Here is a 15,293-nt window from a genome sequence, read left to right as displayed (position 1 = left end):
ACTAGCTGGGATCTAGCGTGTCTACGGTATGTGGACTAGCTGGGATCTAGCGTCTCTACGGTATGTAGACTAGCTGGGATCTAGCGTCTCTACGGTATGTAGACTAGCTGGGATCTAGCGTCTCTACGGTATGTAGACTAGCTGGGATCTAGCGTCTCTACGGTATGTAGGCTAGCTGGGATCTAGCGTCTCTACGGTATGTAGGCTAGCTGGGATCTAGCGTCTCTACGGTATGTAGGCTAGCTGGGATCTAGCGTCTCTACGGTATGTATCTCTAGGTTTTATCAGTCTAGTCAGACAGCCTATGGCCCAAGCCTGTCTTCTATTTAAGCAGTAAGGCCAGAGGCAGTGTGGTATATGACCAATATACCACGGCTAGGGGTTGTTGTAACGCGCATGGCGGAGTGCCTGGACACAGCCCTGAGCCGTGGTATATTGGCCAAATACCACAAACCCCTGAGGTGCCTTGTTGCTATTAGAAACTGGTTACCGACGTCATTAGAGCAGTAAAAATCATTGTATTGTCATACCCGTGGTATATAGTCTGATATACCACGGCCGTCAGCCAATCAGCATTCAGGGCTCGAACCACCCAGTTTATATTATACTGTTTTCTCTGTCTGGGTTTAATTGGTGGAGGCAGGATGACAGGGGGTCTACGGCCCCGTTAACCCCCTCCTGCCCTGTTTCCTTAAGATCTTATTCCACTGCTTCCCCCTTCGTTAACAGAACGTGTTACTGTAATGAGATTCTAACGAGGAGTAACTGTTTCCCTGCCAAGGCTTCCTCTGTGTGAGCAGGCAGGATGGCAGGGGCGGAGGTCTACGGCCCCGTTAACCCCTCCTGCAAGATCATGACCTTCAGGCCCACCGTGGAGGAATTCAGAGACTTCAACCGGTACCTGGCCTACATGGAGGCCCAGGGGGCGCACCGCGCTGGCCTCGCCAAGGTGGGTGTGTGCCTGAGAGTAGGACTGGAAGTGTGTTTGGTGTGTGTCTGTTCAGGAAAGATGAGAGAACAACCTATGTGTGTGTGTATGTGTGCTTGTCTGAGTGTAAATTGGGGATTATCATCCTGTACCTGTCTCCAGGTGATAACCCCCCTCTCTGTCTCCTCTACCTGTCTCCAGGTGATAACCCCCCTCTCTGTCTCCTCTACCTGTCTCCAGGTGATAACCCCCCTCTCTGTCTCCTCTACCTGTCTCCAGGTGATAACCCCCCTCTCTGTCTCCTCTACCTGTCTCCAGGTGATAACCCCCTCTCTGTCTCCTCTACCTGTCTCCAGGTGATAACCCCCCTCTCTGTCTCCTCTACCTGTCTCCAGGTGATAACCCCCCTCTCTGTCTCCTCTACCTGTCTCCAGGTGATAACCCCCTCTCTCTACCTGTCTCCAGGTGATAACCCCCCTCTCTGTCTCCTCTACCTGTCTCCAGGTGATAACCCCCTCTCTCTACCTGTCTCCAGGTGATAACCCCCTCTCTGTCTCCTCTACCTGTCTCCAGGTGATAACCCCTCTCTCTACCTGTCTCCAGGTGATAACCCCCTCTCTGTCTCCTCTACCTGTCTCCAGGTGATAACCCCCTCTCTCTACCTGTCTCCAGGTGATAACCCCGCTCTCTCCTCTACCTGTCTCCAGGTGATAACCCCCTCTCTGTCTCCTCTACCTGTCTCCAGGTGATAACCCCCCTCTCTGTCTCCTCTACCTGTCTCCAGGTGATAACCCCCTCTCTCTCTCCTCTACCTGTCTCCAGGTGATAACCCCCTCTCTCTACCTGTCTCCAGGTGATAACCCCGCTCTCTCTCTCCTCTACCTGTCTTCAGGTGATAACCCCCTCTCTCTACCTGTCTCCAGGTGATAACCCCCTCTCTCTACCTGTCTCCAGGTGATAACCCCTCTCTCTCTCTCCTCTACCTGTCTCCAGGTGATAACCCCTCTCTCTCTCCTCTACCTGTCTCCAGGTGATAACCCCTCTCTCTCTCCTCTACCTGTTTCCAGGTGATAACCCCTCTCTCCTCTACCTGTCTCCAGGTGATAACCCCTCTCTCTCTCCTCTACCTGTCTCCAGGTGATAACCCCCCTCTCTCTCTCTCTCCTCTGTCTCCAGGTGATAACCCCTCTCTCTCTCCTCTACCTGTCTCCAGGTGATAACCCCTCTCTCTCTCTCTCCTCTACCTGTCTCCAGGTGATAACCCCTCTCTCCTCTACCTGTCTCCAGGTGATAACCCCTCTCTCTCTCTCTCCTCTACCTGTCTCCAGGTGATAACCTCTCTCTCTCTCCTCTACCTGTCTCCAGGTGATAACCCCTCTCTCTCTCCTCTACCTGTCTCCAGGTGATAACCCCCTCTCTCTCTCTCTCTCCTCTACCTGTCTCCAGGTGATAACCCCCCTCTCTCTCTCTCTCCTCTACCTGTCTCCAGGTGATAACCCCCCTCTCTCTCTCTCTCTCTCTCTCTCCTCTACCTGTCTCCAGGTGATAACCCCCCTCTCTCTCTCTCCTCTACCTGTCTCCAGGTGATAACCCCTCTCTCTCTCTCTCCTCTACCTGTCTCCAGGTGATAACCCCTCTCTCTCTCTCCTCTACCTGTCTCCAGGTGATAACCCCCTCTCTCTCTCTCTCCTCTACCTGTCTCCAGGTGATAACCCCCCTCTCTCTCTCTCTCCTCTACCTGTCTCCAGGTGATAACCCCCCCCTCTCTCTCTCTCCTCTACCTGTCTCCAGGTGATAACCCCCCTCTCTCTCTCTCCTCTACCTGTCTCCAGGTGATAACCCCCCTCTCTCTCTCCTCTACCTGTCTCCAGGTGATAACCCCTCTCTTTCTCTCCTCTCCCTGTCTCCAGGTGATAACCCCTCCTCTCCCTGTCTCCAGGTGATAACCCCTCCTCTACCTCTCTCCAGGTGATTCCTCCTAAGGGCTGGCGTCCTCGGTGTAGCTATGATGATATTGATGACCTGGTGATCCACGCCCCTATCCAGCAGATGGTTGCTGGCCAGTCAGGCCTGTTCACTCAGTTCAACATCCAGAAGAAACCGCTCAGCGTTAAGGAGTTTAGACGCCTCGCCAACAGTGACAAGTCAGTAACTACACACACACACACACACACACACACACACACACACACACACACACACACACACACACACACACACACACACACACACACACACACACACACACACACACACACACACACACACACACACACAAGCACTGTATAAACACACACACACAACAAAGACAAGCACTGTATAAACACACACACACAACAAAGACAAGCACTGTATAAACACACACAGGTGTTCAGACGCCTCGCCAACAGTGACAAGTCAGTAACTATAAACACACACCCTCTACCTGAACTATGTGTTATATTTAGTAGTTATAACATAGATCTTCTACCTCTCCAGATACTGTACTCCCTCTACCTGAACTATGTGTTATATTTAGTATAGTAGTTATAACATAGATCTTCTACCTCTCCAGATATTGTACTCCCTCTACTTGAACTATGTGTTATATTTAGTATAGTAGTTATAACATAGATCTTCTACCTCTCCAGATACTGTACTCCCTCTACCTGAACTATGTGTTATATTTAGTAGTTATAACATAGATCTTCTACCTCTCCAGATACTGTACTCCCTCTACCTGAACTATGTGTTATATTTAGTAGTTATAACATAGATCTTCTACCTCTCCAGATACTGTACTCCCTCTACCTGAACTATGTGTTATATTTAGTAGTTATAACATAGATCTTCTACCTCTCCAGATACTGTACTCCCTCTACCTGAACTATGTGTTATATTTAGTAGTTATAACATAGATCTTCTACCTCTCCAGATACTGTACTCCCTCTACCTGAACTATGTGTTATATTTAGTATAGTAGTTATAACATAGATATTCTACCTCTCCAGATACTGTACTCCCTCTACCTGAACTATGTGTTATATTTAGTATAGTAGTTATAACATAGATCTTCTACCTCTCCAGATACTGTACTCCCTCTACCTGAACTATGAGTTATATTTAGTAGTTATAACATAGATCTTCTACCTCTCCAGATACTGTACTCCCTCTACCTGAACTATGTGTTATATTTAGTATAGTAGTTATAACATAGACGTTCTACCTCTCCAGATACTGTACTCCCTCTACCTGAACTATGTGTTATATTTAGTATAGTAGTTATAACATAGATCTTCTACCTCTCCAGATACTGTACTCCCTCTACCTGAACTATGTGTTATATTTAGTATAGTAGTTATAACATAGACGTTCTACCTCTCCAGATACTGTACTCCCTCTACCTGAACTATGTGTTATATTTAGTAGTTATAACATAGATCTTCTACCTCTCCAGATACTGTACTCCCTCTACCTGAACTATGTGTTATATTTAGTATAGTAGTTATAACATAGATCTTCTACCTCTCCAGATACTGTACTCCCTCTACCTGAACTATGTGTTATATTTAGTATAGTAGTTATAACATAGATCTTCTACCTCTCCAGATATTGTACTCCCTCTACCTGAACTATGTGTTATATTTAGTATAGTAGTTATAACATAGATCTTCTACCTCTCCAGATACTGTACTCCCTCTACCTGAACTATGTGTTATATTTAGTAGTTATAACATAGACGTTCTACCTCTCCAGATACTGTACTCCCTCTACCTGAACTATGTGTTATATTTAGTAGTTATAACATAGATCTTCTACCTCTCCAGATACTGTACTCCCTCTACCTGAACTATGTGTTATATTTAGTATAGTAGTTATAACATAGATCTTCTACCTCTCCAGATACTGTACTCCCTCTACCTGAACTATGTGTTATATTTAGTAGTTATAACATAGATCTTCTACCTCTCCAGATACTGTACTCCCTCTACCTGAACTATGTGTTATATTTAGTATAGTAGTTATAACATAGATCTTCTACCTCTCCAGATACTGTACTCCCTCTACCTGAACTATGTGTTATATTTAGTATAGTAGTTATAACATAGATCTTCTACCTCTCCAGATACTGTACTCCCTCTACCTGAACTATGTGTTATATTTAGTATAGTAGTTATAACATAGATCTTCTACCTCTCCAGATACTGTACTCCCTCTACCTGAACTATGTGTTATATTTAGTAGTTATAACATAGATCTTCTACCTCTCCAGATATTGTACTCCCTCTACCTGAACTATGTGTTATATTTAGTAGTTATAACATAGATCTTCTACCTCTCCAGATACTGTACTCCCTCTACCTGAACTATTTGTTATATTTAGTAGTTATAACATAGATCTTCTACCTCTCCAGATACTGTACTCCCTCTACCTGAACTATGTGTTATATTTAGTATAGTAGTTATAACATAGATCTTCTACCTCTCCAGATACTGTACTCCCCTCTACCTGAACTATGTGTTATATTTAGTAGTTATAACATAGATCTTCTACCTCTCCAGATACTGTACTCCCTCTACCTGAACTATGTGTTATATTTAGTATAGTAGTTATAACTACTATACTATACGGGGCGGCAGGGTAGCCTAGTGGTTAGAGCGTTGGACTAGTAACCGGAAGGTTGTGAGTTCAAACCCCCGAGCCGACAAGGTACAAATCTGTCGTTCTGCCCCTGAACAGGCAGTTAACCCACTGTTCCCAGGCCGTCATTGAAAATAAGAATGTGTTCTTAACTGACTTGCCTGGTTAAATAAAAAAAGGTTAAAAAAAAAATTAACTTGTAAGTCGCTCTGGATAAGAGCGTCTGCTAAATGACTTAAATGTAAATGTAAATGTAATCTTCTACCTCTCCAGATACTGTACTCCCCTCTACCTGAACTATGTGTTATATTTAGTATAGTAGTTATAACATAGATCTTCTACCTCTCCAGATACTGTACTCCCCTCTACCTGAACTATGTGTTATATTTAGTATAGTAGTTATAACATAGATCTTCTACCTCTCCAGATACTGTACTCCCTCTACCTGAACTATGTGTTATATTTAGTAGTTATAACATAGATCTTCTACCTCTCCAGATACTGTACTCCCTCTACCTGAACTATGTGTTATATTTAGTATAGTAGTTATAACATAGATCTTCTACCTCTCCAGATACTGTACTCCCTCTACCTGAACTATGTGTTATATTTAGTATAGTAGTTATAACATAGATCTTCTACCTCTCCAGATACTGTACTCCCTCTACCTGAACTATGTGTTATATTTAGTAGTTATAACATAGATCTTCTACCTCTCCAGATATTGTACTCCCTCTACCTGAACTATGTGTTATATTTAGTAGTTATAACATAGATCTTCTACCTCTCCAGATACTGTACTCCCTCTACCTGAACTATTTGTTATATTTAGTAGTTATAACATAGATCTTCTACCTCTCCAGATACTGTACTCCCTCTACCTGAACTATGTGTTATATTTAGTATAGTAGTTATAACATAGATCTTCTACCTCTCCAGATACTGTACTCCCCTCTACCTGAACTATGTGTTATATTTAGTAGTTATAACATAGATCTTCTACCTCTCCAGATACTGTACTCCCTCTACCTGAACTATGTGTTATATTTAGTATAGTAGTTATAACTACTATACTATACGGGGCGGCAGGGTAGCCTAGTGGTTAGAGCGTTGGACTAGTAACCGGAAGGTTGTGAGTTCAAACCCCGAGCCGACAAGGTACAAATCTGTCGTTCTGCCCCTGAACAGGCAGTTAACCCACTGTTCCCAGGCCGTCATTGAAAATAAGAATGTGTTCTTAACTGACTTGCCTGGTTAAATAAAAAAAGGTTAAAAAAAAAATTAACTTGTAAGTCGCTCTGGATAAGAGCGTCTGCTAAATGACTTAAATGTAAATGTAAATGTAATCTTCTACCTCTCCAGATACTGTACTCCCCTCTACCTGAACTATGTGTTATATTTAGTATAGTAGTTATAACATAGATCTTCTACCTCTCCAGATACTGTACTCCCCTCTACCTGAACTATGTGTTATATTTAGTATAGTAGTTATAACATAGATCTTCTACCTCTCCAGATACTGTACTCCCTCTACCTGAACTATGTGTTATATTTAGTAGTTATAACATAGATCTTCTACCTCTCCAGATACTGTACTCCCTCTACCTGAACTATGTGTTATATTTAGTAGTTATAACATAGATCTTCTACCTCTCCAGATATTGTACTCCCCGCTACCTGAACTATGAGGACCTGGAGAGGAAGTACTGGAAGAACCTAACCTTCGTATCTCCCATATATGGAGCTGACGTCCCCGGGAGCCTCTATGACGAGGTAGATGTCTCAGGACTCATAGATGCTCAGTCTCTCACTCCTCTCTCTGTCACTCATCACTGATCATCAGGATCACTGTCATTTCACTCCCTGTATATTCCTTTCTCGTCATCCCAACCTCTCCTCTGTCCTGGTGCAGGGTGAAGTATAGAGGAGTGGAATATCTGACACCTCAACTCTATCTGGTTGTTTCTCTCCCTTCTGTCTCATCTCTCCTCTCGCCTCCTCTCTGCCTTCTGTATTTCATCTAATTCTCTCTCCTCCTCTTGCTTCCTCTCTCCTCCTCTCGCCTCCTTTCATCTAATTCTCTATCCTCTCGCCTCCTCTCACCTCCTCTCTGCCTTCTGTATTTCATGTAATTCTCTCTCCTCTAATTCCCTCTCTTCTCTCTCCCTCCTATCTCCTCCTCCTCTCCTCTCCTGTAGGGTATAGAGGAGTGGAACATCGGCCACCTCAACTCCATCCTGGATGTGATTGAAGAGGACTGTGGTGTTTCTATCCAGGGGGTGAACACACCCTACCTGTACTTCGGCATGTGGAAGACCAGCTTCTCCTGGCACACTGAAGACATGGACCTTTATAGCATCAACTACCTGCACTTTGGAGAGCCCAAGTCCTGGTAGGAGGATACTGTTATTTACTAGCATGGTGTGTCTCAGGCAAACTGAGAGGCGGGGTTAGAGGGAGAGATGGGTAGGAAGGGAGAGGGTAATTACTCCTCTTATTCCTCCCTTGTAAGTCTCCCTCTCTCCACCTCCCTCTCTCCCTCTTTCCACCTCCCTCTCTCCCCCTTTCCACCTCCCTCTCTCCCCTTTCCACCTCCCTCTCTCCCCCTTTCCACCTCCCTCTCTCCCCCTTTCCACCTCCCTCTCTCCCCCTTTCCACCTCCCTCTCTCCCTCTTTCCACCTCCCTCTCTCCCCCTTTCCACCTCCCTCTCTCCCCCTTTCCACCTCCCTCTCTCCCCCTTTCCCTCTCCCTCTCTCCCCCTTTCCACCTCCCTCTCTCCCCCTTTCCACCTCCCTCTCTCCCCCTTTCCACCTCCCTTTTCCCACCTCCCTCTCTCCCTTTTCCCACCTCCCTCTCTCCCTTTTCCACCTCCCTCTCTCCCTTTTTCCACCTCCCTCTCTCCCTCTTTCCACCTCCCTCTTTCCACCTCCCTTTTTCCACCTCCCTCTCTCCCTCTTTCCACCTCCCTCTCTCCCTTTTCCCACCTCCCTCTCTCCCTTTTCCCACCTCCCTCTCTCCCTCTTTCCACCTCCCTCTTTCCACCTCCCTTTTTCCACCTCCCTCTCTCCCTCTTTCCACCTCCCTCTTTCCACCTCCCTCTTTCCACCTCCCTCTCTCCCCCTTTCCACCTCTCTCTCCCCCTTTCCACCTCTCTCTCCCCCTTTCCCTCTCCCTCTCTCCCCCTTTCCACCTCTCTCTCCCCCTTTCCACCTCTCTCTCCCCCTTTCCACCTCCCTCTCTCCCCCTTTCCACCTCCCTCTCTCCCCCTTTCCACCTCCCTCTCTCCCCCTTTCCACCTCCCTCTCTCCCCCTTTCCACCTCCTTTTTCCCACCTCCCTCTCTCCCTTTTTCCACCTCCCTCTCTCCCTTTTTCCACCTCCCTCTTTCCACCTCCCTTTTTCCACCTCCCTCTCTCCCTCTTTCCACCTCCCTCTCTCCCTTTTTCCACCTCCCTCTCTCCCTTTTTCCACCTCCCTCTCTCCCTTTTTCCACCTCCCTCTCTCCCTTTTTCCACCTCCCTCTCTCCCTCTTTCCACCTCCCTTTTTCCACCTCCCTCTCTCCCTCTTTCCACCTCCCTCTTTCCACCTCCCTCTCTCCCCCTTTCCACCTCCCTCTCTCCCCCTTTCCCTCTCCCCCTTTCCCTATCCCTCTCTCCCTCTCTCCCCCTTTCCACCTCCCTCTCTCCCCCTTTCCACCTCCCTCTCTCCCCCTTTCCACCTCCCTCTCTCCCCCTTTCCACCTCCCTCTCTCCCCCTTTCCCTCTCCCTCTCTCCCCCTTTCCACCTCCCTCTCTCCCCCTTTCCACCTCCCTTTTCCCACCTCCCTCTCTCCCTTTTCCCACCTCCCTCTCTCCCTTTTCCCACCTCCCTCTCTCCCTCTTTCCACCTCCCTCTTTCCACCTCCCTTTTTCCACCTCCCTCTCTCCCTCTTTCCACCTCCCTCTTTCCACCTCCCTCTCTCCCCCTTTCCACCTCTCTCCCCCTTTCCACCTCTCTCTCCCCCTTTCCACCTCCCTCTCTCCCCCTTTCCACCTCCCCTCTCCCCCTTTCCACCTCCCCTCTCCCCCTTTCCACCTCCCTCTCTCCCCCTTTCCCTCTCCCTCTCTCCCCCTTTCCACCTCCCTCTCTCCCCCTTTCCACCTCCCTTTTCCCACCTCCCTCTCTCCCTTTTCCCACCTCCCTCTCTCCCTTTTCCCACCTCCCTTTTCCACCTCCCTCTCTCCCTTTTTCCACCTCCCTTTTTCCACCTCCCTCTCTCCCTTTTTCCACCTCCCTTTTCCCACCTCCCTCTCTCTCTTTTCCCACCTCCCTCTCTCCCTTTTTCCACCTCCCTCTCACCCTTTTCCCACCTCCCTCTCTCCCTTTTTCCACCTCCCTCTCTCCCTTTTTCCACCTCCCTCTCTCCCTTTTTCCACCTCCCTCTCTCCCTCTTTCCACCTCCCTCTCTCCCTTTTTCCACCTCCCTCTCTCCCTTTTCCACCTCCCTCTTTCCACCTCCCTCTTTCCACCTCCCTCTCTCCCTTTTTCCACCTCCCTCTCTCCCTTTTTCCACCTCCCTCTCTCCCTCTTTCCACCTCCCTCTTTCCACCTCCCTTTTTCCACCTCCCTCTCTCCCTCTTTCCACCTCCCTCTTTCCACCTCCCTCTTTCCACCTCCCTCTCTCCCTCTTTCCACCTCCCTCTCTCCCTCTTTCCACCTCCCTCCCTCCCTCTCTCCCCCTTTCCACCTCACTCTCTCCCCCTTTCCACCTCCCCCTCTCCCCCTTTCCACCTCCCCCTTCTCCCTCTTTCCACCTCCCCCTTTCCACCTCCCCTTCTCCCTCTTTCCACCTCCCCCTCTCCCCCTTTCCACCTCCCCCTTTCCACCTCCCCTTCTCCCTCTTTCCACCTCCCCCTCTCCCCTTTTCCACCTCCCTCTCTCCCCCTTTCCACCTCCCTCTCTCCCCCTTTCCACCTCCCTCTTTCCACCTCCCTCTTTCCACCTCCCTCTCTCCCTCTGTCTCCCCATCTCTCTCTTCATTAGAGCAGGAAGCCCTGCAACACACACATGGTTCTCACCTCTCCCCATTTAGACACATTTCCCTGGAGGGGAGGACCACCAAGAAGCTCTTCTCTCAACCCCTCCTCACCCCTGACCTCTCCCACTCCTGGGGCAGTCCTCCCTCTCCCCTTACACACACACACACACACCCTTACCTCAGACTGATAGTGGAATATGGGGCTTCTGATGGAGGAGAAGAGGTGTGGGTGAAATGGAATGCCTAAGAACCCTGAGGGAGTTCTACAGAGTTCTACAGAGTTCTACAGAGTTCTACAGAGTTCTACAGAGTTCTACAGAGTTCCATGTCAGGAACTTTAGAATAGGTAGAATTCCAAGGCTCACCACTAGGGGCCAGTATTGTCAGTGTAGAGGATGACACATCTAAACAGTTTGTCTCCCTCTACAAAACACCGACCCAATCACTAGTTTACTGTTCACCTTCTATATTAACCTGACTAACATTGTCTCTGTCTACAGTTGTGTTAACATTACAAGTTGTCTATGTTAACATTACACGTTGTCTATGTCTACAGGTATGCCATCCCCCCTGAGCATGGGAAGAGACTGGAGAGACTGGCTACAGGTAATATTAGTTTAACTAGATGAAATATTAAGTTAAAAAAAAGTAGAACACTTAGGCAGCGTTTAGACAGGCAGCCCAATTCTGGTCTTTTGACAATAACTGGGCTGCCTGTCTAAACGCGGTCTTAGGAGGATAGACCTAAATTCTTGTACCCAAAAGCACTGTGTTGACTCTGTCAATCTATCTAACAGTCACTCCACGTTGTGTGTGTGTGACTGTGTGTGTGTGACTGTGTGTCTGTCTGTCTTGTTTGTTTTCTTTCCAGGTTTCTTCCCCAACGGGTTTAAAGGGTGTGAGGCTTTTCTCCGTCACAAGATGACCCTGATCTCCCCTTCCATCCTAAAGAAGTACAGCATCCCCTTCGACAAGGTGAGACAAACTGGCTGTCTCAACTGTCACTTTTTAAAACCCTTTCATCTCAACTGTCACTTTTTAAAACCCTTTCATCTCAACTGTCACTTTTTAAAACCCTTTCATCTCAACTGTCACTTTTTAAAACCCTTCCATCTCAACTGTCACTTTTTAAAACCCTTTCATCTCAACTGTCACTTTTTTAAACCCTTCCATCTCAACTGTCACTTTTTAAAACCCTTCCATCTCAACTGTCACTTTTTTAAACCCTTTCATCTCAACTGTCACTTTTTAAAACCCTTTCATCTCAACTGTCACTTCTTAAAACCCTTTCATCTCAACGGTCACTTTTTTAAAACCCTTTCATCTTAATCAACTGTCACTTTTTTAAAAACCTTTCATCTCAACTGTCGCTACAACATAGCGTAGAAGTGTGTGTTCTAACACTATCACCAACCTGCCTTCTAGTCATCTGTACCAACATTTCAACAGCTCTTCACTTTAGTTGATTGTCTTTCTGTATTGACTGGTTGTATATAGTCTTACAGTTTACTGCTGAGATACCTAACCTGGTCGTCATTAGGATACGTTAACTACCCTGAGATACCTAACCCTAACCTGGTCGTCATTAGGACACGTTAACTACCCTGAGATGCCTAACCCTAACCTGGTCGTCATTAGGACACGTTAACTACCCTGAGATGCCTAACCCTAACCTGGTCGTCGTTAGGATACGTTAACTACCCTGAGATACCTAACCCTAACCTGGTCGTCATTAGGACACGTTAACTACCCTGAGATACCTAACCCTAACCTGGTCGTCATTAGGACACGTTAACTACCCTGAGATGCCTAACCCTAACCTGGTCGTCATTAGGACACGTTAACTACCCTGAGATGCCTAACCCTAACCTGGTCGTCATTAGGACACGTTAACTACCCTGAGATGCCTAACCCTAACCTGGTCGTCATTAGGATACGTTAACTACCCTGAGATACCTAACCCTAACCTGGTCGTCATTAGGAGAGAGGTTGTGTATATGTGAGATACCTAACCCTAACCTGGTCGTCATTAGGACACGTTAACTACCGTGAGATACCTAACCCTAACCTGGTCGTCATTAGGAGAGAGGTTGTGTATATGTGAGATACCTAACCCTAACCTGGTCGTCATTAGGAGAGAGGTTGTGTATATGTGAGATACCTAACCCTAACCTGGTCGTCATTAGGAGAGAGGTTGTGTATATGTGAGATACCTAACCCTAACCTGGTCGTCATTAGGACACGTTAACTACCGTGAGATACCTAACCCTAACCTGGTCGTCATTAGGAGAGAGGTTGTGTATATGTGAGATACCTAACCCTAACCTGGTCGTCATTAGGAGAGAGGTTGTGTATATGTGAGATACCTAACCCTAACCTGGTCGTCATTAGGAGAGAGGTTGTGTATATGTGAGATACCTAACCCTAACCTGGTCGTCATTAGGAGAGAGGTTGTGTATATGTGAGATACCTAACCCTAACCTGGTCGTCATGAGGAGAGAGGTTGTGTATATGTGAGATACCTAACCCTAACCTGGTCGTCATGAGAAGAGAGGTTGTGTATATGTGAGATACCTAACCCTAACCTGGTCGTCATTAGGAGAAAGGTTGTGTATATGTGAGATACCTAACCCTAACCTGGTCGTCATTAGGAGAGAGGTTGTGTATATGTGAGATACCTAACCCTAACCTGGTCGTCATTAGGAGAGAGGTTGTGTATATGTGAGATACCTAACCCTAACCTGGTCGTCATTAGGAGAGAGGTTGTGTATATGTGAGATACCTAACCCTAACCTGGTCGTCATGAGGAGAGAGGTTGTGTATATCTGGTAGAGGCTGTGAGACTGATACGTTAACTACCCTGAGATACCTAACCCTAACCTGGTCGTCATGAGGAGAGAGGTTGTGTATATCTGGTAGAGGCTGTGAGACTGATACGTTAACTACCCTGAGATACCTAACCCTAACCTGGTCGTCATTAGGACACGTTAACTACCCTGAGATACCTAACCCTAACCTGGTCGTCATTAGGATACGTTAACTACCCTGAGATACCTAACCCTAACCTGGTCGTCATTAGGACACGTTAACTACCCTGAGATACCTAACCCTAACCTGGTCGTCATTAGGATACGTTAACTACCCTGAGATACCTAACCCTAACCTGGTCGTCATTAGGATACGTTAACTACCCTGAGATACCTAACCCTAACCTGGTCGTCATTAGGATACGTTAACTACCCTGAGATACCTAACCCTAACCTGGTCGTCATTAGGAGAGAGGTTGTGTATATGTGAGATACCTAACCCTAACCTGGTCATCATGAGGAGAGAGGTTGTGTATATGTGAGATCCCTAACCTGGTCGTCATTAGGAGAGAGGTTGTGTATATGTGAGATACCTAACCCTAACCTGGTCGTCATGAGGAGAGAGGTTGTGTATATCTGGTAGAGGCTGTGAGACTGATACGTTAACTACCCTGAGATACCTAACCCTAACCTGGTCGTCATTAGGACACGTTAACTACCCTGAGATACCTAACCCTAACCTGGTCGTCATGAGGAGAGAGGTTGTGTATATCTGGTAGAGGCTGTGAGACTGATACGTTAACTACCCTGAGATACCTAACCCTAACCTGGTCGTCATTAGGACACGTTAACTACCCTGAGATACCTAACCCTAACCTGGTCGTCATTAGGATACGTTAACTACCCTGAGATACCTAACCCTAACCTGGTCGTCATTAGGATACGTTAACTACCCTGAGATACCTAACCCTAACCTGGTCGTCATTAGGATACGTTAACTACCCTGAGATACCTAACCCTAACCTGGTCGTCATTAGGAGAGAGGTTGTGTATATGTGAGATACCTAACCCTAACCTGGTCATCATGAGGAGAGAGGTTGTGTATATGTGAGATACCTAACCCTAACCTGGTCGTCATTAGGAGAGAGGTTGTGTATATGTGAGATACCTAACCCTAACCTGGTCGTCATTAGGAGAGAGGTTGTGTATATGTGAGATACCTAACCCTAACCTGGTCGTCATGAGGAGAGAGGTTGTGTATATCTGGTAGAGGCTGTGAGACTGATACGTTAACTACCCTGAGATACCTAACCCTAACCTGGTCGTCATTAGGACACGTTAACTACCCTGAGATACCTAACCCTAACCTGGTCGTCATTAGGATACGTTAACTACCCTGAGATACCTAACCCTAACCTGGTCGTCATTAGGACACGTTAACTACCCTGAGATACCTAACCCTAACCTGGTCGTCATTAGGATACGTTAACTACCCTGAGATACCTAACCCTAACCTGGTCGTCATTAGGATACGTTAACTACCCTGAGATACCTAACCCTAACCTGGTCGTCATTAGGATACGTTAACTACCCTGAGATACCTAACCCTAACCTGGTCGTCATTAGGAGAGAGGTTGTGTATATGTGAGATACCTAACCCTAACCTGGTCATCATGAGGAGAGAGGTTGTGTATATGTGAGATACCTAACCCTAACCTGGTCGTCATGAGGAGAGAGGTAGTGTATATGTGAGATACCTAACCCTAACCTGGTCGTCATGAGGAGAGAGGTTGTGTATATGTGAGATACCTAACCCTAACCTGGTCGTCATGAGGAGAGAGGTTGTGTATATGTGAGATACCTAACCCTAACCTGGTCGTCATGAGGAGAGAGGTTGTGTATATGTGAGATACCTAACC

General features: G+C 46.9%; 1 protein-coding gene across 4 annotated transcripts in view; it reads left to right on the top strand.

The window, feature by feature from the left end:
* Positions 1–784: 784 nt before the first annotated feature.
* Positions 785–15,293, top strand: part of LOC135507164 (uncharacterized) — a 29,390-nt gene continuing 14,881 nt past the window's right edge. For 3 of the 4 annotated variants that reach the window (XR_010450612.1, XR_010450611.1, XM_064926751.1), the window contains exons 1-6: positions 785–949; positions 2,897–3,072; positions 7,208–7,322; positions 7,748–7,941; positions 11,124–11,173; positions 11,439–11,542. Coding sequence is in view for 1 of the 4 variants with exons in the window: in XM_064926751.1 (XP_064782823.1) it covers positions 806–949; positions 2,897–3,072; positions 7,208–7,322; positions 7,748–7,941; positions 11,124–11,173; positions 11,439–11,542 (783 nt within the window). In the remaining 3 variants the exon portion in view is untranslated. Of the gene's footprint in view, positions 950–2,896; positions 3,073–3,308; positions 3,325–7,207; positions 7,323–7,747; positions 7,942–11,123; positions 11,174–11,438; positions 11,543–15,293 lie in introns of those variants that run through there. The other variant, XR_010450613.1, reaches the window with a different exon arrangement.

This window comes from Oncorhynchus masou, chromosome 20, assembly GCF_036934945.1.
Source record: "Oncorhynchus masou masou isolate Uvic2021 chromosome 20, UVic_Omas_1.1, whole genome shotgun sequence".
In the NCBI taxonomy this organism is placed as follows: domain Eukaryota; kingdom Metazoa; phylum Chordata; class Actinopteri; order Salmoniformes; family Salmonidae; genus Oncorhynchus; species Oncorhynchus masou.
This window is presented reverse-complemented; position numbering and strand designations above follow the sequence as displayed.